This window comes from Rissa tridactyla, chromosome 7, assembly GCF_028500815.1.
Source record: "Rissa tridactyla isolate bRisTri1 chromosome 7, bRisTri1.patW.cur.20221130, whole genome shotgun sequence".
NCBI classification, from domain to species: domain Eukaryota; kingdom Metazoa; phylum Chordata; class Aves; order Charadriiformes; family Laridae; genus Rissa; species Rissa tridactyla.
Genome location: NC_071472.1, coordinates 6,064,782 through 6,089,526, shown reverse-complemented (window position 1 = coordinate 6,089,526; position 24,745 = coordinate 6,064,782). Strand labels below are relative to the sequence as shown.

The 24,745-nt window shown below is 35.4% G+C and overlaps 1 protein-coding gene across 1 annotated transcript in view; it reads right to left on the bottom strand.

The window, feature by feature from the left end:
• The window catches only part of LRP1B (LDL receptor related protein 1B), a 749,025-nt gene that overhangs the window by 209,682 nt on the left and 514,598 nt on the right, over positions 1-24,745 (bottom strand). Inside the window, exons 28-32 of the mRNA XM_054208041.1 lie at positions 16,023-16,154; positions 14,560-14,787; positions 10,962-11,136; positions 10,570-10,664; positions 5,026-5,175 (exon numbers count right to left, since the gene is read on the bottom strand). Of these exons, the coding sequence (XP_054064016.1) occupies positions 5,026-5,175; positions 10,570-10,664; positions 10,962-11,136; positions 14,560-14,787; positions 16,023-16,154 (780 nt within the window). The remainder of the gene's footprint in view (positions 1-5,025; positions 5,176-10,569; positions 10,665-10,961; positions 11,137-14,559; positions 14,788-16,022; positions 16,155-24,745) is intronic.

The window sequence follows — 24,745 nt, the reverse complement described above, 5'->3', positions numbered from 1 at the left end:
CAGTTATCATAGTAGCAGAAGAAAACTACCGTTGACCAAATGCAAGACAAGAAACAGTGGGAGGTACTAAGCAAAGTACTCACGGGCAATTTTGAATGGTAATCTAACTAAAAATGACTGATGTTGCATTCACTGACTTTTCAGGCAGTGAATGTGTATTTGAAGAAAAACTGAGAGAAAAACTGAGTAGAAAACCAAATGTGACTTCATCATGGATTTATAGCAACATCTTTGTAATACCAAATGGCAAGAGTAAAAATAAATTTCTGTAGGCATGAAAAAATAGTGATTTTGTACATATTCAAATGTTTTATTTTCAAATGGAATATAATTTTCATCCCATCTATATCATGCTCAAAAAGAGGTAGCAAAAGCAGGCACCAAAAGACTAGAAATTTTGGAGCTCAGCATATGAAAAAAGAAAGTTGACTGACACTACTGAGTACAGAATCAATAAATTAAAGAACCAAAACACAGAAAGATGTAAATTGTATAACTTGTTTCCATTTCCCTCAAGGATAAACCTGAGAGTTGCTTTGGCACCAACTTGTTTGCTGACGTTATCATTACCGACTATACGCTTCCACTAAAGGATGTGATTGTAGGAAAATGTTAAACAGAGTGGGGAAAGGACTAAACAACAGTAAACACCTGAAAGAGTAGTGCTAACTTCCAAACGGTTTACAACAGCTAAACTGCAACACTAAAGTAGAGGGATTGAACACAATGAAGTACAAACAATGAGGAGACTGAGGAGTAGTACTAGAAGGAAGTGGCATTTGGCACTGCCTGGTGAAGCTCTGAACTACTCCATAAACTATATTAAAAAGCAAAACAAAACTTTACTAAGTTAGCTAGTGTTATTTACAGAGTTCACATCACAGAACATAGCCAAGGAGTGCCTAACTGCTTCTCCTTTCTTTTCCCATTTTGAAATTAACAGAATCAAAGATGTGGATAATACGGAGATATAAGAACAGCACAGAAATTACCAAAGCAAGAAAGAAGTCAGTCTTCGGCCAAGCCTCTGTCAGTCATTAGTTCTGAAAAATCTTCTGGAACATAAACTCTAAGATACAGCACAAAACACAGAAAACTAACAGATCTTCTGACAGTTTCCAGTGCAAAAGGCTGCCCAGCCAAAGAATGGAAGACACTAGCTCCTCATGCAGACTATTGGATTATCCCCAGGTGTCTCTAGGAGCTTGTGCTTTCTGATAAGGAGACTCTGAGGGCTGGGAAAGATGCTAGTAAGGAGATGCTTTACAAACGGTGAAAAAAAATTTCAGAAGCAAGAAGGACTGAGGTGCTAGAAGAGATCACTGCTAGAATAAATTTATTAGAAATTCAGCAATTTTTCTGACAATCGCTTCTCCCCTAGTGCACCTGCCCTTGGTGGGGGGGCAGGGGTCATAGGAACTGGGGCTATCTCGGATCACATTACTTCGTCCCCTCAATCCACTGAGGTTCCCTCCAACGTTTCCTTGTTTTAGCTCTTCAGCCTGTTATGGTTTGAAGACCCCACAACAATTTATTATCATTTAGGCAATTATTCTATCACTCAATGACCCCTCCCCACCTTGGAAGGGAAATCGGGAAAACAAAGGGAAACCCAAGAGCTGAAATATAAACAGATTAAATAGAATAAGACTAAATAATTAACATTAATAATACTAAAGAGCCAATATTGATCCCGATACCAATATAAAATATACAAGGATTATACTGAGCCCATTCTATCAGCAGGAAGCTGCACACTTGCAGCGTGGACAGCAAATGCGGGACACTGCGAGCACTATGGCTTCAGAAGGAAGAGAAGGGCTCAGGCGTCCGACACCAAGGCAAAAAGTTCTCAGGATCGCAGCCATCACAGAAGAGAAAAAATCCTCAGCAAACTTTCAAATTTACATCAAATGTGACATTCGTGGTATGAAATAATCCTGTTGGCCAGCTTGGGTCAAGTGCCCGGGTGGGTCTCGCTCCTCATCATCCCTGCACCTGGTGAGCTCGAAAACACTGAGACCTTGAAACCTGCATACCATAGCTGGCTATAAACTACGTATTTTCACAAATTCAGACACTAGAGTCTTCTAGAAATGCAGTTTTCCCTAGCAATAGAAGAGACCTTGCTGAAAACTAAAATTACTGAAAGAGAAATTAATCCAGTGTTGCTCAAACCAGGACACAGATCAATAGAAGTTCTGATGATCAACAACAATTGACCCATGTATGACCTGGTGAGAATACTGTACAAGGGGAGTCTCAAAATACCCGACTCCATCTCCTCTTTCTGCTCCAGTGGAAACATAACCCAACAATACAACACGATCATATACTTAAAATAAAGAAACAAAAAATATAATCTCTCCAAAATGCTGCTTTTACTTGAGGAGACACTAAATGTGAAAGACAGAAAAATGAAAAGACATCAGAAGCCAATAGGACTCCATAGCACTGAGTGGAACCCAAATGCCACAAAACAGTTAAGAATTTGTGCGCAGATATCATATCTGTTTTCAGTCACTGATGAATTTAAGTGGTAAAAAAAGTTAGCTTCCTATATACACAGAGAAGAAACATTCCAGCTCATCTTGGATTTTACGCATTTACTGTGTTTTTAGATAAAATAAGCCAAAACGACACAATAAACATTGGAATTCCTACTAAACTTGCAGGCAAAAAGATCAACCGGGGTACTAAATTTTCCTCACACTACTGTATTAAATCTTACATTAGAATAAATTTTTTCATTCTTCTTTATTTATATATTATTAGTTATGATGATTTATCAATTAAAGATCTCTTATATTGCTTCGTATCACATTGGATTTTCCATTCTCACCCATTTTAGATGCACGAAAGCCTGACTTAAGCTGATGTAAAGCCACCAGCACTTCAGGAAAATAAATGGCATTTATGTTGCTACAATATGTTCCACAATATAAAAACATACAGGAAAAATGAATACAGAAACTTTTCATGTTTTTCAATCAGCACATACAGTACTGTTTATAAAACTGTATTTGTTTGCACTTTTCTCCAACAGATTTATATACGGAATCACACTGCAATGTCGTATTGCAGTTTATTGCAGTTTATAGCTCCAAAAGACAAAACCCAAAAGCAAATCAAACAGAAAACCCCAAACACATTGTAAGTTTTGTTTATCAATTTTGAGTAGGAAGAATTGTCATCACCCGTAAAAACAAAGCATCCCAAACTAGGAATATTAGATGTATACATATGTTTAAAAACTACACAGAAAGTCTCGTACCTCCACGTCTGCAAAAATTCAACTACTTTCATGCAAACAAGCATGAAACACTCTTCTTTCAGTGATAGCTATAAACTCTTTGTTCAATATCCCAGATGGATCATCACTGTTGTAGCGTCTGATTCACAGATGAAGGCTTGATGCCACAGGCATCTCAGCGACAGTATGGCCAAACACTCTTTACAATATCTCATATTAAAGACTTCCAATAGCTCCTTCAAGAAAGTTCATCTATTCATTCTATTTCTAGGCACAATCAAATCAAGGAAAGACAATTTTTCTGAATTAACATTCATGACTCCTTCTGACACAAAACTCGCTTTTGTTTATGAATGCATATATAAAAGCATTCCCTCTCCGACAGATTTTGACAGCATTTGGAGTTCAATACTAGCCAAATATGTGTATAATAAAACTGTTGTAGCAGTTACTACTTTAAAATATGACTTAATTTACACCATGTGCATAAAACCTTTGGAGTTCATTTAGCATAACTGTCACAAGCACACCAACTATATGTACATTATGTAATTAATCAATCAAATAAAATATAAAAAGACTCTGGCAGTTGATGAGTCAACTATCCCAACAAAAGTCTACTTATCAACTGAATGTTTTTTGGAACATCTAAGATAAATGCAAATAATTTTTAATTGAACCAGAACAGAGGCGAGCAAAGCATTTGGAGGAAATGTGGAAAGCTCTAAAGCTATCTCTAGAATAATATAAACCACTAGTTCTCAGTCAGACTGGAATTTCTTAACACGCTGTACCCTAGCTCCAGCAAGGGCCAAGAGCTGAAGACACGTATGAGAAACAGTCATTTCGAAGCAATATTCTCATAATATTCAACCATCTGCAACTTAAAGGCTTCTTGATTTTTTTTTAGGAATTTTTCCTTATGTTACCGTTCTTCTTTTGATATTTTGATAATTTATACATTTTTAAACACTCTAAACATTTCTAATGTGCAAAGTATAAAAAACAGAACTTTTTTTTTTTTAACCGATTTAATAAATAGAATTTTAGAAAATCCAAACCATCAATCATCAACTCATAACCCAAAGAAGTCTTCACAAAGCGCAAGATAATGCCACTAACTAGGGCTATCCTGAACTAAAATAGGACAAGAGCAAATGGCTTAAAGTTGTGCCAGGGGAGGTTTAGGACGGATATTAGGAAAAATTTCCTCACCGAAAGGATTCTCAAACATTTGAATAGGCTGCCCAGGGAAGTGGTAGAGTCACCATCCCTAGGGGTATTTAAAAGACAAGTAGATGTGGTGCTGAGGGACATGGTTTAGTGGTGGACTTGGCAGTGTTAGGTTGATGGCGGGACTAGATGATTTTAAAGGTCCATTCCAACCTAGATGATTCTATGATTTCTCTATTAGAAAAGTGAGCAGCAGAAGAAACAGGTCATAGATAATTCTCTGAAATAAACAGCATAACACACCTCCTTCCAACATGCTTTACAAGTAGCTACAGGTAATAAAAGTCATCAGTCGGTTACCTTCGTCCTGTGTATATGTATGCAAGACTATATTTAGAAACATATCCTTGTAATACAGATTGTAAACTGTCTGTTCAATGAAATATAAAAATGTTTTTCACAAACAAAACATTCTCATTATTGAATGTACTGTATGTATTATTTACGTTAAAGGAACAATGGCTTCTCCAAGCTTTAGATATTTCATTATTAATTAGCTTCCAATAATTTAAAAACTAAGTTATTACCACTGGACTTACCCATAATAGTTAAAGCTGTGGCTTTTGTTAAGTCTTCTTTCATTGACTCCATTATTTCAAGATTACCACCATCCAAGTTACATCTATTTATGGTTCCATTTCCTGAACTGATCCAGTAAAGTTTGTTCTCCCCATAATCTATCGATAAACCTGTAATTAACACATATAACTTTAACTGTGGCTTGAATAGATAATATACACTTAGTGTTAAGCTGTTTTCATAATAAAAGTGTATTTAAGAAATATACACACACAATTATGTTATCTATCCACTCAAACTTTGAAAAAGGCAATTGAGAAAACCAAACAAACTTGGCCATTCACAGTGAAAAAAACAGGCTTTTAGAAAGATTTCTGCCTTTTATTTCTCCCAACATCTGCAGAAATCAATCAGTGACTGACTGATGAAAGAATATTATCTGGCAATGAACAATTACTTGAATGAACTGAGGTCCTAAGCAAGGTCATTAACTGCTACTAAATGTGAACCAGAAACCATCATTTATGTTCTAAAATTATGAATACATAAAGCCTTCAAAAACAAGCTCCTTTTTGTGATTCAGAACTATAAAAAGCCTCTTCTCTCCTTGCACGCACAGCCCGCTGTTTAGAATGCTGAAATAACAAAAGCTAATACTAGTATTAATAATTTAATTTAATATTTTATCAATAAATTTACAGTATTAATTTTAATTTCGCTTCATAGTGAACTGACCTCACAATCAGTTCTTTGGAGTTAGAAGCAAGAGAACTGTAGAAATAAAAATACTTGCAAAATAGACTACTAAACAAACAAAGCATATAATTTCCTGGAAGTAAGAGCAAAGAACTAAGAGATAATGTATTTCAGACTTCTATAACCCTTTAAAAATGTTCAAGTAATTGTATCAGGAGATTTTCCACCATGAAATACACTTGGCTTGGTGACAATACATGCCATAATAATTTGCTTGGATACTAGACTTTTCCCAGAACTCATGTTAGGTGTCCAGCAGCAAGTTGCCAAAAACCACTGTATTTCAGTCCATAGGTCAACCTTGATATCGTACAGTACTTCTTCCATCCTGTAAACTGCTTCTCTGTGGAAAGCCAGATCTATTTTCCCAGTCCTGACAGGAGACAGCAGGGGCATGTGCTGCAGTATACAGCTGGCATCGTGCCACTACTTTACGCACATTTGACATAGTAGGCCAAAACTTTCCAAGCTTTTCAAAATCAACTTTCCAGTTCCTTTAAAATTACTGGTATTTTTTTTCCCCTCTCTGCAAGCGTATCACCCAGAAGAAAAGCAACGCACGCTCCAGGGAGGACAAGGATACCAAGTGGTGTCTTCAGGAGAGATGGATCTTGCAGCGTCTCTCTGCACATACGTGTTCTCTTGCTTGTACAACAAGCATTGCCCACAGCACAAAGACAGCGCCACAGGTGAGAGAAGCAGCACTTAGGCCTAGCACAGGAAACTTTCCTGGCAATATGGATGAGCCTTGCTCTGCGTTACAGAGGTAATATGGAAGTATAGACTCCAAGATAGACAGCACTTATTATTCCCTGTAACTCCTGACTGCTACCAGTCAGCTGCTCACCGATTTCACCTAGACGGATCTATTTATGGGGTTGCTGTGAATGCAATCTACACAGCCATTACAACGTTATCTTGTCAGGTTTTCTACTTCAGATATTAAACTGGTGTTTCTACACATGAGTATTCCAATAACACAGCAGCAACTGACAGAAATAACATTCCTATCCCCTTCTACCCAAGTCTACCACATTTTTCTTCCCAAAGTATTTTCCTGTTGTGTCATTCCACCTGTTACCAACCTTTGTGAAAACATATTTTCTTATGTAGGCAGAGCGTGTTTATTTAGATTTTTTCAGGAATTGTCCTGTTTTTCCTAATGAAAATGGGTGACTTACTAACCATAAGCATAACAGACACTCTTGATGCATTCATCACCTTATGCCCCAGCTGCCAAAGTCAACCTTAGCATGTGGATTGTGAAATACTGCTCTCGGAGTATTCCGTTGAGTTTAAAAAAAAAAATAAAATATTACCATGACTAAGGCCACAATGTTTTCACCTGCACTTTCCAATTTCCTTTCCCAAATTCCCAGAAATACGGTACTATTTCAGCAATTATCCCAGCAATACACAGAGGTACCAAACTTAAAGCCATAGATGTAACAGGATCTTAGCTTCCACTGCCAGAAAATCAAGCTTGATGTTTTAATTTCCCGCATCTGTGAAGTTCAAGTGAATGACTCTTGATAGTATTTTTTTCATATACTTATTATTTAAATAATAAATATTCCCATAACTTTATGTTTACCTGTGCAAATGTTCTCTAAAAACCAGAGGATTCTTAAGGGAACAGTGTGTTCCAAGAACATTAAAGATGGGATTGATTCTTATTACCTAAATCAATTAAATGTTGGACACTGTTATTACAGTTTAGATGAATAGGAACAGCATTTGGAATTTTTGTTCACATTTACCACCTTAGCGACTAAAGAAAGGATTTTTTAACTGTTTATGGCAGATTACATTTCAGGCGAAAAAACAGTGCTTAAAATTAAGAAACCCTTAGGTTTATTTCTCTGCTAAATGCACATACATACTTAGGAAATAACTGTTTTAAAACAAACAAAATAAATTTAAGACTAAAACTTCAAGAGCCAGTCTCAAGAAGATTTTTTGTTCGCATCTGCAACCATTCTGTTTGTAGATTATGCTATATATTCAAAAGAAAGAACAAATTAGCAAGGGATATCCAAAAGTAGAGAATCAGCCAAGGAAATGAAACAAGAAGAGCTAAACAGCAAACAGGGCTGTACTATAATCATGAGCAAAATGAGAACTCTAAGTTTGTTCGTAAGGATTGAAATCTATAAATAAATAAATAAATACATACATTAAGGGGGGGGGGGGGGAGGCGGACCAAAACCAAACCCAAACAACCCTTAAAAACAATCCAACGGATGAATGGTTTGTAGATTTAGAGTTTTATAACAAACAACTGCTTAGCTGAAAATAAGTTCAAGACACCAGTGATCAAATGATCTGCCTCATAACGTATAAAATTCAGCACTAATTCTGAATCCCTAAGAATGCATTTTAATGGGACTCCAGGGACTAGTTCCTTTTTCAACAGAGCTATTCAACGGGAGACTTTTAGAACTGCAGAATGGACTAGCAAGTCATATCTAGTATGTACCAGTTCAGATAAAAAGAAGAGAAACAATCTGTCATCCTAAGATTATCAGTTTCCAAAATCTCCAAACTAAATACTCTTGGTGTTAAAACAAATTATTTTAATTGAAATCGTCTCCTTTTGCTAGAACTCCAACAGAAAAAAAGAATCCGTCAGGATACCTCAGGTCACAGACTGAAAAACTTTTGCTCGTTCTTCAAATTCTGAAATTATGTCCCAAGAAAACTAAAAAACCCCATCAGTTATCAGGACATCAACGTTAATAGGCCATATATTTGTCTTTTTGAGGAATTCCCCTGTGAACTCACTTATTAGATCATTCACCTTGCTCCTCAAATACTCAAAATGAGCACTGCATGAACTAGAATTTCACTTATGGAGAAAGACAGTTTCTCAGTTAGAAATGAAATATTAAATTAAGGTTTTAAGACTGCTACTCTCTGGCTCTTTAGCAGTGTTTTCTTGTTCTTACCATTAGCACGTCTTATGCTAACGGTAAGAATAACTTAACCCATTAAAACAGGCATTTTGCATAAATTTGAATTTAGAGTTTGACATTGGAAATTTAATACTCACTTTATCTATAGTGTATCTGATCATTTTTCCTCAGACCTGCTTTCCTCAGAATCTGCTTTCATTTCCATCCTAACTGACAATTAAACTGAGCCAAGATGTATACCAATTAATACATTTTCAGCAATAAACAAGCGCAAGATTTATTTTCCTTTTACATACGTGCACGTATATATATACACACACTCTTTACATACTACATATTCTAGACTTTACATACTTTGCAATTAAGCACATCTTCAGACTGCCAAGAAGAAGGGAAAAACAATTAAATCCCTATGGTCTCCTTATTATGCAATAGGTCTCATTATTAAGCAATAAGAACTTTCAATCTGGAATATAACCTATTAAAGGTAATTCTTATCAGATCTCAAAGGTGTTAAAAATTTATGTGATCCTACAGCAAGAAAACAAATTGTCTCACTTGCAACTCTGTGGTGAAGCAAAATAAACTTAGTCGAATTCATTCCTACATGGCTCACAGGAATGTTTAACGGCATGAATAGTCCATCTGGCACCAGTGAGACCGTACACATCCATGAAGAAAAACATCACAAAACCCACGTGGATTTGCTCATGCAGCCGTTGACAGTACTGATATACTTACATTTAAGAAAAAAAAAAAAAAAAAAGGGAGCACTTACCGTTCTACCATGTATTTGGCTCAGTGGCTTTACTGTTACTCAGAACAAACTCAATGACAGACATAAGGACTGCAATTCTGCAATTTAGGACCTTGTGACCTATGATCACAGGGTATTCAGTGCAAAATTTTGCACACGGCCTTACTTCTTACTATTGTTTTAATATTATTGAATGTGTTTATGCTTCACTAATTTTAAGTGGGTTTACCGCTCTTTTTTTCTCCAGATAAATAGATAACTGTCTCTTCAAGAGCATAGATAAAAAAATCAAATCAACAGTAAAAGAGTTACCAAATAACATCTGCAAAATCCTTTGAGTTTAGGGTCTAAAATGCACGTCGTGTTCCTCTAATGTCATATTTATTGACTTATTTAACTAAGTCATTTTTGCTTCTGCTTGCTTAATGCATTCAGTTATAAAAACCCATAAATGCTTTAAAATGTAATCACTCTATTGATGCACCATTAATAAGGCAACAACAATTGACGTAACCACTTTAGCTCTCCAAAAAATGAAATTACAAAAAGAAAGAAGTCTGAGCCCAAAATAAATAAATAATAGAGAGAGAGCTTTTTTTTTTTCATAGAAGTGCCGTAATTTATCATCAACTATTTTAACTAAAACGGAGGTTAAGTCATTATATGAAACCTATGCTTCAACTGTTGCTCTTTTCTGTATGTGAAAAGTTAGAAGCCAGACTATCTTTTGATCATGGAGCTGGTGAGGAAGGTTCTACATTTCCAGTCATCCTCTGACATATATCCATAACTTATTAAAATCCTGCTTTCTATGTTTTTTTTTTTACCCATGATCTAAAGATTGAGAGCTACAGATGTGTTCTCCTTCACCTTCAATTTACACAACTACTGTAACACCCTAGCAGTTAATAATACTATACTTAAACTCGCTACAGGAGATTTCAATTAGAATGGGCCAAAAATATCTTAAATTGTGAAACAGAAAAGGACATCCACGTTTTTCATGTCTTTATGCCTCTTCTTATCACTGTTATATAGGATATGAAAAAATCATGATATACTTAAATAGTATTTCAACATAACATCCATAATAAGGCACTAACAAATAAAAAAGAAACAGGAAAAAAGGTATTTACCAACAGGATCTTTTTGATTCTGAAAGAGTATTTTGCTGTTGCTGCCATCCATGTTTGCCATGTTAATTGTGTTTCCATCCGTCCAGTAGAGCTTACTGAAGAAGGAAATGAACATATTTATAACGTTGCTTTGTGTAGACAGTATTTTTAATGCATCGGTCTTGAAAATATTCATAAGTTTAGAAGCAGGCAAAATATACAACTGAGAGCTATATGATTTAATCAACAGTAAGCTTTGGTAGGGAAGCAGTACTCATTTAAGAAATTCTGAATAAAATCTTTCAAAGGCATGCATTTACTTTAAGTTTGAAAGAAAACAGAATGAGCAAACTCAAAACCTGAACTAAGAAGAAATGTTCTGAGTTTATTTAATAAAACAACAGACATCTTACCCCTTTACTGGGTGAACTGCAAGACACTGGGGTTTATCAATTCCATGGATGATTGAGGTTTTCAAGGAACCATCTAAGTGTGCCACGTTAATTTGCGTTTCATCAAATTCTGAGCTGATCCAATATAAATTACGTGATATCCAATCCACTGCAAGACCTCTGATACTCTGAATATCTGTAAAAAGTGAAAGTAGTTGTTCTTTTGATTATTTTTTTCTAGATTGTTCTCAGTCTTGGTGAAAAAAAACCCAACAATTTCTGCTACAGTTTGTTAACAATATTGTGCAATATTCCATTAAGATGTGTTTATAAACTAGTTGCCAAGAATTGGTAATCATTAATTTTCTTCTGGAGCCTCATACACTTACAATAAGAGCATGAAAACTGCACTGAAGATTCGGGAAATCCCCCATAAATACTTCTCAAAAAATTAGCATAAAATCAATTGTCCAAGAATAGTAATCAGACTAACGCTGAATTTTTGCAGTGTAATTTTCTAGTTAAGAAAGCATCTATTACTCAGTGTCCTATTAAAAAGCGTGGTTTGTTGTGGTTTGGTTGCTTTTTTTTTTTTTTTTTTTTTTGAGGTGATGACGTAGAATGAGTTAGCCTCCATTAAGAGGTTCAATAATCATATTTAAGAAACAAAAGAATTACTCATAAGAGGAAGGTTCATACTTCTTTAGTTGAGAGTTATACTTTACACATAGAACCTTAAGTGGCTTTCTAAAAGAAAACTATGCTGACGCTTAAAAGCCTACTTCCTTCTTTAGCACCAAGAAGGCTCAATACAGAATACTGAAATTAAAACAGATACAGCACATAAGTACGGAAGTAGTTACATCACTGAAGATGTTTTTTGGTTTTATTTCTGAAGATTTTGAAGACTCCAGCTTACTCCCCTGCTTGCCTGGAAATGGCTAAACATCTGTCAGCCGATGGGAAATAGTGAATGAATTATTTATTTTGCTTTGCTTGTACACGCAGTTTTGGCTTTTCCTATTAAACTGTCTTTATCTCAACCCATGAGTTTTCTCACTTTTACTCTTCTGATTCTCTTCCCCACCCCACTGTGGGGAGTGAGCGAGCAGCTGTGCGAGGGGTTAATCCACAACACCAGTGTTACCTGAGGTAGCAAAACGTGTGTAAGATATGATTTATTTGGCAGTTCATCAGTGTCTTTGTATGTGGTAGCCTTCCTTAGCAAGACACTAATTTAAAAAATGTTAATATATATATTAATATATACTTGCCTTAAATAATGGGTATCAAATCATTGCTCAAGATCTAGACACCAACACGCTGCTCTCTCTTGGCATAGCTCACATTGGCCTGCATCTTTTTAGATGAGGAACCAGGCCAAGGGTGATTTAATGATTTCATTGCAGTTCATAGTTTGTACACTATCTCTTTGTCAACTTAATGTGGTTACTTCCACCGACAGGATTATTATCATTGACAAACTAACATGGATGTGGCCGCAGACTGGCTCGCATATACATAAGGTCAAACGGTGATCGGGCATTGGGCAGTTTGCCAGCTTTAGAGGATGTAACAGAGGATAGCAAATACATATCCTTGACCCATTTTAAATTGATCCCCTGCCTTTTTAGTTTGTTTTTTGGGGGTTGAAGGAACTAGAAAACAAGCATTTTATACTCTTAAAAAGATTAAAGTATGACTTTGGCATCTTTGTGACGCTGGCATAAGCCTTCATCCAAGGAGAATCCCACTAGTATGTGTTTACTAAGCTTCTTATAAGAAATATGAAAATATAACTGTAAACAAATGAGATCATTTTCACATAATAAGTACTCCTTATAACATTTTGATGTGCCAGAACATTATAATTTTGCAAATTTTACGTATAATAAGTTACATCTGGCACAACATACCCCCTACAAAAGCCCACCACAGAAGTTACCATAATAAAAAGAATATGAAAGAATGCAGGATAAACAGAAACATTCCCACATAGGAAGTTTCTTTAAGTTTCATTAAGTTTCTTGGCAAGTTTTGTGATTTTTCATTACATATTTTGCATAGTAAAACAATGGTTTTATTCCACTACCATTCAAAAAACTAACAAATCTTTCTCTTTTGAGCACCTCAATTCATGATGTAATGAAACGCTCTATGATGCACTCTAAATCTTGTTCTTGTTACTGGTACTGAAAAACGTCTCCCAATGTTATTAAAGTTGTCTTTGAGATAGCAGTGGAAAAATAAAGCTACCCACACAGAATTACTTTATCAATCTAGACAGTCAAGTAGGGATATTGCCATATTTATCCAATGATTTCCCAAAATACGCTAATACAGAACAAATTTCTTCTAAAGCGACACCTGGGGCAGAGCTTTAATTAATTTTCTGAAGTCCCAAATAATCAAATTTTCAGTTTTTTTTTTTTTATCTGCTCTCAAAAATTGGAAAAGATCTGATCTTACAAAAGTGAGTTACTTCTTCTCTCCTCTTCCCCTTCAAACATACATTTAATTGCTGAGGAACCAGAGTTTTCAAAATTTGCCTCCACGTAGTCCCTGTCAGACGGTTTTCCTATTTCCGAGCAGGTAGCTACATTATAAAATAGAAGAACACCACGTGCTGCCAGGAGAGGAACTGGCAGTGGTTGGAAAAAAACTACCAAACAAAACGCACCACTAGCGAGGACAACAAATGGCATCACTGTAGTACCAGAGTGACTGACGTAGGGTTGAAGCAATCAGGTATAGACTTTACACTCCGTTAAGTTTCTGTATTCAAAGTACAGAGCAAAAGTGTCAGAACAATGAAGGTGTTAACGGCAGAAAAAACAGCCAGTCATGATTTTCCATTTGCAATATTTTGTTTCCTTTTATTGCTGTAACCAACCTACCTATAATGAAAAAGCTCAGTAAAAAGGAAAACCTCAATTGTAGTATTTTAGGTAACTGAAGCACCAACGACAGAACAAACGTATACAGGATTCAAAGACACGTTATCAAAAGACTCCACTTTGTCATGGCAGCCAAGTACTGCAAGCAGCCTGATGGCAATCAGTTTGAATATGACACGTGTTGCAAGACGACAACAGGTAAATGCCTAACATCAGTAGCACCAAAATTACAAAGCCACCATAGCACGTATTTCACTGATGGTGCCCCAAAGCTGAAAAATCTACATGGACTAGAAAGAAAAAGTAACTCTGATGGAGCTAATTTCTTTGCTAGGTTGGCACAGAAAGCCAAAGGACGTAAAAAATCCACAACAAAATCTTCAATGCAAACCTACATCAGGATGCTGTTCTTTTTCTGCTTTTCATCTTTTTTCTTTCTACCATCCCCAGGAGACATTATTTCCATTGTTTACTACACATTTCAATCTTGTATAAAAGCAATGTTACAATTACATCCCAATTTATTTAAATAAAAATGAATTATGAATCAATAAAATGAACTAGAATCCTAAACAAAATTGTGCTTTCTTATTGTTTAGATCAATTATTCAATACCAGTGAAAGATATACCTAAGAAGAACTTGCACACTCCTACTTTAGCATCCTTATAACACACATTTACCTATAATGAATTATTTTTACTGGAATGTTATGTTATTTACCTCTTGAAATAATTGTTTCTAAGCCAGTCCCATTAATGAAAGCACGCTTGATGGTCTGTGTTTTCACATCAGTCCAGTATAAGCGTTCCTCAACAGCATCAAAGTCTATGACCGTCACATCATCAATGTCAGGAACAGTGAAGGCTGTGATGAAGTTGAAGTATGGGTTTTCTATGTCCACCCCTCTAATTTCTGAACGCCTTGCATAAAGAAGAAATTTCTTCCTTTCTGTTAGAAAAAAGGAAAACATCACTCCTCATCCTGTTCACAACATCCTTAACAGAAGTCAGCCGTTCATCTGAGATCACTCTACAAATGTGTAAATAAAGTTTATACAAATGATTTAATATCTCCAGAAAATCTGCAGCCTAGTGACAACTGAGAAATAACATATGTTATGGAGGTGTAAAAATCGCAGGAAAAATATATTAATTCTGGACACAAGACAAGATGTAACCACACCACAAAAGTGAAATGGTCTTGTGCAAGTCTACAGAAAAAAAGTTAAATGCTATTTTAAACATTTTACCACACTTCTCCCAATCATAAAAATGCTGTTTCGTTTGTACATCGTAACAGACATTAACATTTGGTATCTCAGGGAAACAGAGTATCACTTTACAGGGAAGTTTTGCAAACAACAAAACTCAGAAGGAATTGCACAACAGGTGTGTAAGCGGTGAAAAGTAAATAGGCAGAAGAAAAAGAACACATTAATTTTTCTAATTTAGAAACCCACTAATGAAAAAGGGCGATACATTAAAGGCAAAACAGAGCTTTTTTTTTTTTTTTAATACATCAACAGTGTAAATTATTGGAGTCAATTTCTGTGAATGAAGAGTAAAGGTAGCTTTCCCCCCCCGCGATATCCTTTATACAACAAAATATTTTTTTTTTAATTTCCTAAATATTATTAATCAACACTGAAAAGAGTAACGTAGTACAAGATTTTACAGATAACAGACACTATTATTTGACATTTTGAGGGCTTTTATAGCTTTAAAGTGTTTATTGTAACTTTTTACAAAACGCCCCTGCAAGGCTGTATGTCTAATATTTACTCTTCATTTCATTTTTTTAATGCTTGAAAATGAAACTAAGAAAATTGTAGAAGAACGGGTAGAGATTTAAGCTATTAAGCACCTATTTGTTATTCAGCTTACCTGACTCATTGTTTTTTGATGACACACTTTGCAGTATAAATCTTTCTGTTTTGCAGAGATAAGTTTTACTAAGATATTATACATGTGAGGAACAGAAAAAATAGCTGTGGTAATAAATATCAAAGCTCCACACGCATCGTATATTGATACAAGTTATCAATTCTCAAAAAGTAGATGTCCCTTTAAAAATATATCATTAAAATGCACTGTAGAGATTGTTTTTAAGAGTATGTATTTTAATTTTTCCAGTTCAAGATTCTAAAATCAATACAACTGTCAGGCTTTGGGAGGAAAACTTACCATAACATGTTTTCTTGTCTAAAGACAGCTTCATCAGATGTGGACATGCACACGCAGCACTTCTGTTGTGATTGATCAGACACATGTGAGAACATGGACCTCTGCCCTCATTAGCAGCGCACGGATTGGAAGCTAAAAGTGAATAATGAAATACACAAAATATTAAAACACCTTTTGGGATGAAGGTTTGTCAAACTAGCATAAGCTACACTGGTGAGAGAGTGGTGAAAATTCTGTCTGAAGACAAATCCAGCCTCATTGACTGACTGAGCTTGTACTCTAATCACTTTCTCTATGCTAATAGGCTCACATTCAACTCTTGTCCAAGCATTTATTTTTTTTTTATTTTTTAGTACAACCACAAAATTTATCATTCGAATTTCATGAAGCCACTGGATAAAGTTTTCCCAGTGAGATATTAATTCTGCAGTCTATTTATAATGTTTAAATGTAAAGAATTGTACACTCCTAACCAGGACACATGGGATAAAAAAAGTGTTAATATGACGAGGACCTGAACAACAAATTTTGTTTTGTGAAGGGTCAAAGCTTACATTATACAACAAATTTTGGCAGATTCGATGTTCCTTCTCAATTTGATCTGCCTACTGGAATATAGTTGGAAACCTCACGTGCAAAGATAATTTGAAAAAAAAACCACGCCAAACTATCTCTACTCTTCTCAAAGAAAAACCTCTCTTAAGTGTAGCTTTTTTCAGGTAGCTTCCTATATTTCACTGATTGAACAAGATGGCCAAAAATTGCTATAAAAAGCAGAAAGAAAGCTGACCAGAGACTTAGTTTACAAAACCTAGAAACTGTTCTTACTATCTTCATTCATTATTACACACACAGAGAAAGTAATGTTGATTTTTCCATTTACTAAAAAAATCTTAGAAAATTAACAGTGCTGAAAAAAGGAAGCGGGAATGACTGACTCATAAAGACAAACTTATAATTAACGAAATCAATTAGTTTAGAATATATTCCTCCAACGCTGTGCTAGCCTGCAATATAAGTAATTAGATAACTAGAGAAACCTGATGTTTGAATTTCTTCATGACAAAAATTTAGCTCAAATTCAAGCCCTAAAATATGAAGACAAACTCAAGGCTTGCTTCATTGAGCCATCTCTTTTAAATCAATGCGTGCTTTCCCTAGATTTATCTACCGACTCCTGTATCCTTTAACTACTTACTTGTCTGACCAGTACTACAGGAAGAAAGAAATTTTCAAAACCTTGGATAAACAGTTAATGGAATTCTATCCAGCATCTTCCATCCTCCTATCAAAAAATCACAGAGTTTTACAGTTTTCTGTAAAGTCGTCCCATTTGCCCCTTTCAAACTCTGGCAGCACCGGGGCCACTCAGCACTCTCCCAGCCTCTGCAGTTTCTCCCGCTATTCTAAGGTTACTAAAAAGGAGCATCCCATATCCTCTCTGTCAGCTATTTTAAATCTCTGATAAAAAAACAAATAAATAAAAAAATCAGCCGGCCCAATAAGCTTAAAGATATTTCTTCTTGGTTAATGACTTAATATCTTGTTTGGCTGCTAATGGACTGTAAATACCTTCTTATCCTTACGTGATGGCTGTATTTGATTCTGCCGTTCTCAAAAATTACAACAGAGAAATATTTATTTCACTTCATCACTTTTCTTAATCTGTAGGAACAATGTGAAAAAATCGAGTGATCTCTCCCAAGTTCACAACTTTGTATGGAAGATAAAAAATGTGAAGCTGAAGAAAAGAGACTGAAGTTAAGAAGGTTCCAAGAGCCCTTCAAAATAAGAATCAACTACTAATGGTCCATTAATATTAGTAAATACAGGTCATCTCTCTCTATGAACTGCACACCAAAAGTGAAACATAATTTCGGGTTTTGACAATATTGTGAAGATCACAGAATCATTGTTGTAAGGGATTCCAGGAGATCACCTAGTGATTCAGCTTCCTGCGTATTTTGGCATTCTTAACACTGCTTCTGCGAGATTTAAAATTTAGTCATACATTTTGTGAAAAGCATTTCCTTTAATTTATTTGCTAACAGAAGCCAGTAATTTCAGTGGAACCTCAGCCTCTTTATATGCATACAACTGTCTGTGACAAGGATCTGCTTTGGGCCTAGGTGCAAGCAGACCATTATGGTCTTCTCTACCAATGCTATTATTTGAGTGTGGAATTCAAATAGAAGAACATATAGAAGAAAAACCAAAAGGCATGCTGGTTAACTGTCATGTTAAAGAAGGAGTTGTGGTTAAAGTATGCTACAAGCCACAACAAAGAGGAGACAGTACAATTTTTGTACTATATGTCCATATCACAATTCCCTTCGTGTATCATGGAATACAAAATTGGTGGAAAAGAAAGAAGTGTTATAAAGCATATTTGCTTCCACATGCACGCACAACTGGAAGATTAAACCATCATAACCTAGAAATTACTTATACCAACACATATACATATATTCCTTTCATATTCATACTGCTTTCACTGAATAACGGCTAAGCCCATTTTTTATGTTCTAATAAAAACTAATTTTCTTGAAGGCAAATAGGTATGCTATTGCTTTGACTCTCAAAAATCCGGCTCTTGTATTTCCTTGAGCTAGTTCTAACACTTTCTTCTATTTCTATTGTGAATACCCACCTAACCATTCCTTATTCACTTTTTCCATGCCATTTATGATTTCACAGACTGGCATCACACAGAAGCCTGTCGATGAGCTGTATTTCAAGAAGCATCAGCTTACCTGTTCTCATACAAAAACCTTTCCCATACTCTTTATCAGCCTGTCAAGCTTTCTTGGCATCTTTTATCCGATCTGTGTACAGAGTATTCAAGATATGGGAGCGATATGGATTTATATAGCCATCACAGTTCACTACCTGCAGTTCTTTATTCCTTTCCTAATCATTTCCACCAATTTGTTCTCCTTTTGATCATGGCAACCCACAGAACTGGCATTTTTACCAACTGGCCAGTCTTTTGCATTATCTAATTGATCCCCACTGCTGATTGCTTGTCAATCTATTTCTCTTATGGTACCGTGCACAGATATACCTATGTCACTCTTTTGCATCATATTTCTTCTTGACTGCTCTCTAAAACATTATTTAAACAAAATGTTTATTTTTCTTGACCAGTAGCCCATAAAAAACCCCTCAGACATTCTACCACCAGTTGACAAATGAACGGTTACTCTGACAACACCTGAATAAGCATTTGCTATGGACCAACTTATCCTCCATGTGAAATTCATACCAAATCCACCCCTTCTTGGCATCAGATTTTAGCTAGGCAAAATTTTAATCTTATACTTGAATGGTGCACAACATGATTAAATTCTGCCTACACCTTCAAATATATGCACTACAGTTATATCAAAAGGATACTTTAAATTGCTGACAATCTATTCCCACTCATATTTAAAACCAATTATAGATCTAATCCTCTGCTCACTGTCAACACTTTCTGTAGTGTTGCTTTCCATAGGGCCAAAGATTCTTCTGCTGTACTCAGTCAAGTTAAAATCTTTATACTGCCTGATTATATCTGATTTACAATTAATCTTTGAATTTACAAATTAGGACTGATCAGAAAATGTATTAGTTCTAAAATACATATTTATTGCCTGTATTCACTATTTCTACTTCAGTTTTTCATTATTCACTTGAAGAATTAGTCAGTATAACACCTAAGAAAAATTTACATATTCACCATGAAACAAACAATAATATTATTAGTTCACAGTTTGCACAATTATTCATGACACTCTATTGTATATGGTATGATAGTAATTCTGAAAGCTCTTGTTAATAATTCTCTGTCCCCCCTGTGATCCCCCCCAAGCGTACAGTTTGAGATGAAAGGGTACTGCAAAAAAAAAAAAACAAACCAAAACAAAAAACCCTCACCAAAACAAACAGAAAAATGTAATAAATGATGTAACTCCAAAATTAAGCATGGGCTACTTGGAACGTCTGACTTTAAAAAATATGCTGACAAACTAGGCAGATAAGAAACACAGACGTAAAAGAATAACAAATGTTGTAATGCTATGGTATTACCACAAGGGAAGGCCAAAGGCAAGATTAGTTTTAGGAGCAGGTGGTACGCTTTATAGAAAACTTTCAAAAAACCAGAAATTTACTGTTAAAGTAAAAAAAAAAAAAGAGGTAACAAAGGATGAAATTAAATCCAAGTGCGAAAAGCTGCGCAAGAGTTACATGACAGAGTGACCGAGAAATAAAACATATGATAACACTCAATACATGTATAGTAATACACATGGGAAAAAAAACAATCTCAAGTTACGTAGACAAGGGTGAGCACTGAAATAGCATCCATACCTCCAAGATCCTTTTCTGAAGCAACAGATAATATTTATACTTATGAAATGGCTATCCAATACCCCTCTCGTTACAAGAACTAGGACACGCTGAACAGAATTATCAAGTATTAGGGTGCAAACAAGCAAGACAAGGTCCTCTCTCACACAGAGCATAATTACGCACGAGAGCCATCTGCCCAAAAAATTGTAGACATGAAGAGTTTGTGTAAGTTCAAAAGTCAACTAGTAAAGTTCATGCAAGAAGAATCACTCAAAGGCTTTAAAGCCTTTGAAGCACAAAGATATCATTTTAGGTTCAACAGTCACTGAGTTACAGGTTACTGGATGCTGACAGGCTGTACGGGAGGAGCACGGCTGTTATCTTCCCTCCGCTCCGCTCTTTCCTGTAGGCACTGATCGGCCCTTGTCAAAGACAGGATGCTGAGTTAAGACACATGCAGAAAAGACTGCTTTCATAATTCCGAAAATAAAACTGGAACTTTCACAAGGCACAAAGGAATCCAATTTAAAGTTCAGAAAGACTGTTCATGTTTTGCATGACTTATAATACTTATACAAATCTTGCTGCTGGTTTTGCAGCAAAAAGAATGTGCACAAGAATGTTGTGATAAAATCTCAAACTAATAAAATTTTTTAAATCCCCCCCCAAATAAAATAGTCAAAACTTTGCTCATCTGCATCTTAAGCTACATTTCTGCAAAAAGTTATTTATTTCAAACAGCTGGCAATCCAGGCCTCAATAGAATATTGTAACAAAACAGTGCTACAAAGTTAAATGTTTTTCATGTTTTAATTACAAAAGAGCCCAGTAGTACCAATATATTTTATATTCAGCAGTTATTATACTGCTTGTCCTGATTTTTAGTCTATAAAAATTCAATCTGCAAACAGAAAAATAATGTCACGCCCATGTTGTTTTTTTCTTATTATTTTTAATTCAAAGTAATACCCTTGAGAAATGCAGAAAACTGGGGAACGTGTAAGGAATTCACAGCTTTCTAACTGTTTTCAAGCTGTGATCCTTCCAATGCACTATATTTACTCCTCTCATCACTATCCTCAGTAGTACACCTCATGGTACAAGTACAACTTCTTGTGCCTAAAATAGAAGACCTTGTTCCCTGCAGCAAGTGAATTTTTAAAATATAACGGTAGTTGAGAAAACGTTCTTCCTAGAAAACCTGTGTTTGCTATCTTAATAGTGATCCTGAAACACAGCTTTGATTCTTTGAAGATAAGTCGGTCTCAAACTCATATTCCTGAGACATGACATTCTTCTGCGTTAGATCATGAAGCCTTCCACATTACCCTGTGATTTACTGACAGATGAACCCCTCATCCACACAAACATCTCAGTATAACTTCACTACCTTAAATTAGCACCTGTCCTAGATTAACTGAAATAGCATTGCTTTAGGCTACAGGAATTCATTTAGCCCTGCTCTACTGTATTTCAATCAAAATAAGTTGCATGAAATATTTTAAAAGCTAATAACCTTTCACCTACACAGGTGACCCAGATGTATACCTACGGAGCTGAGACTACAAAAATGTTTGTCCTTCAGAGATATATTTATACTGACGTTCTGCAATGTAAATCTACCGTTAATTTTATTTTGGGATTCTAAACTGCATGCTACCTTGTTTCATTTATTGCAAAATTGCTACAAATTCAAAGGAAAAATTAAGAAGTAATCACATAGTATCACCATTTTTCTCTAGCTCCAATAAAGCTAGATACTGGAGATTTGCAGAAAGAAATTGCTTCCATTGAAAGAGAATAATTTAGAGCAAACCCAGAAGGCCAATCATAAACCGGAATCTGGTGTTTCCTACATCATAAAATAAAAGCTGCAATTACACAACCTGATATTTGAACTTCTTGATTCTGGCAAAGAACTGCTGAAAACTCTTCTACACCTTATACCTTGCCTTGAGGCCAAGGTATCAGTGACTATGGAATACTGACTGATGTCTCCCTCGGCTACGGTCTCTCTCTAAAGACGTTGCCTGGCCCCAGGCCAAACAGAAAATAGTTGAGTTTTTCTGACAGCAAGAAATGGCTAATGGGAACTCTACTGCTACTGTGAAAACATCAAATATAGAACACGGTTCCTCAAAACCCTAAGGTTCAGGAAGTGATTAATTATAAAAAATAGCAAAACCTACTACATTAAAAGGGTGTGCAGAGATACATATTTACTCCATCCATAAATTAAAATCCTGGGCATACATACTCTTTTGTCCAGAAGGCTTTGTTGGAACAGTACCCTGGCCTGAAGACTAAATTCTCTTAAGAGGCTTATTTCAAAAAGTAGAAAGCTCAAGGAACCTAACGACCACTGAAAAACAGTAACATTCTTCTTTAATCCAAGTTCATACTTATTTTAAAATAAAACCATCAGAAAAATGTATCCTGACAGCAAGTCACATATTGCAAGGTAGATTAGGAGTTGATCATTGCGAGTCCTTACCGCAGTTGTCATCATGCTTAGACTCCCGAACTAACGGTGAATTGTAGTCGTTGCTCTCCTTTTTTCAATGCATGCTATTAGAGAGAATTCTTCAAATCTTTTGACTACTAGTGGGCAGGGAGAATGTTACTTCCTGGTACTCATTTACATTAGAACTATATCCAGAGTGCTCTATGTATAACTAATGTTCTAAGACATTTACAAAGCCATACAAAATTGTCAGAATTTAATATATGCAAATAAAGATTGCTCAGAACCTACTAACATAGAAGTATGAATAGCTCACCGAGCACTACCAACCCTAGGTGAAAAAAAAAAAAACAAAATATCATTTCTCAATATTAAAAAACCCAAGTATACGTGATGGGAATTTTAAAGCAGTTTCCACTACCATCAACTTTTTGGCAAAAGAGTTTAAATTTATCCAGAGATCATGGAACATTCTATAACTAATTAGTGGTCATCTTCCAGTAGTAGTTTTTACTTTCATATATTTACATATAAATTAAGTCACTGTCCTTTGTTATATCTCACAATAAAAACACATATTCAATTCTTTTTTTCAGCATTGGTATTTTCCAGGGCACATCCAAAGAGCTTCAATAGCTAGATATGGCCCATATGTGTCCTATTACAACAGAACCTAATTTACTAGTAGATAATACACCTGGTCCTATCTCAAGCATGTCAGAATGTAACATTAAACTCAAATCTATAAAAATAAAGGGAAAAATGTACACATACATTTGCATATGTGAAGTAGATTATATACAAAGGTATATGTTTAAGTATATACTCGCACAATAACTATGCAGTATTAGAGATGTGATATCTCTAAAACATGTATTATTCACAGCCTAGATTACCTTTATCCTTAAGGCCGTTTACACTAAATAACCTACAGAAATTCAGACAGGTGATGGAGAACTTGAGACGGTAAAGTTACTAGGGAAGAATGGACACCTTATGGCAAATGGGAGGCAGTAAGACCGCTGCAGAAGAATAGCTGCTGGAGTAAACTCAACTCAATAAAAGAGTAACTCACCTCATTCATTAATCATAACTTGTTCTGTTCTTGATTAACTGCTTTGTTGCTTACAAATAACCCATGAGTTATTCATATAAGAATACAAAAAAAGCCTTCAGAGACTTAATTCTTCCCTCTGATGGCTGCTACGTGTGTACAGGAAAGCTATATTGAAGAGTTGGATTATTTTGAGAAAGCTGGCATTTCAGCTGTGCTTGAGAGGTTCTGAGCTCTGTTCTTTTTGATCAGTACTCTAATGTATCTCTTTCCAAGAATGGGTTTTGAAATTATCAGCAATATCATAATAATATCTTCCTGTCCTATATTTGGTTTTGTAACTTTAAATTTATTTTAAACTTCAATGCAGCTATAGTCATATCAAAAAATGTCACTTTATTTAATTCTTCATTTTACATGGGGATACGCTGAGAGAACTGATCTCCAAGTATCCTTCCAACAAAATAACTGAAAAAGTTTAATGAGGATCATTTTCTTCTGCTCAGCGTCCTATCATATCCTTTCATTACTACTTCAGCTAACCACCTCATCCCCATTATTTCACAGTGAATTAAGTCAAGCCTCTGATTCAGAAATCCAAAGACTCCTAGTAAATGATCATGTAACAACACTTTCCAACTATTTCCGTTCACATTTAGGTCTCCCAAGTCAGGGATACAGGGACTTTGAAAGCTCAACGGTTGAAAATTCAGAGAAGGAAGGACTATAAAGCCCAATTAAAATTCTGTTGTGTTTTTTTTTTTTAATGGTGGTAAAAGTGGACATAACTGTTAGGAAGAAGAATATTGCCAGCTGTCAGCATTGTACTAAGTATCTTGGTATCTTGGATTCACCTATACTCAACTGGAG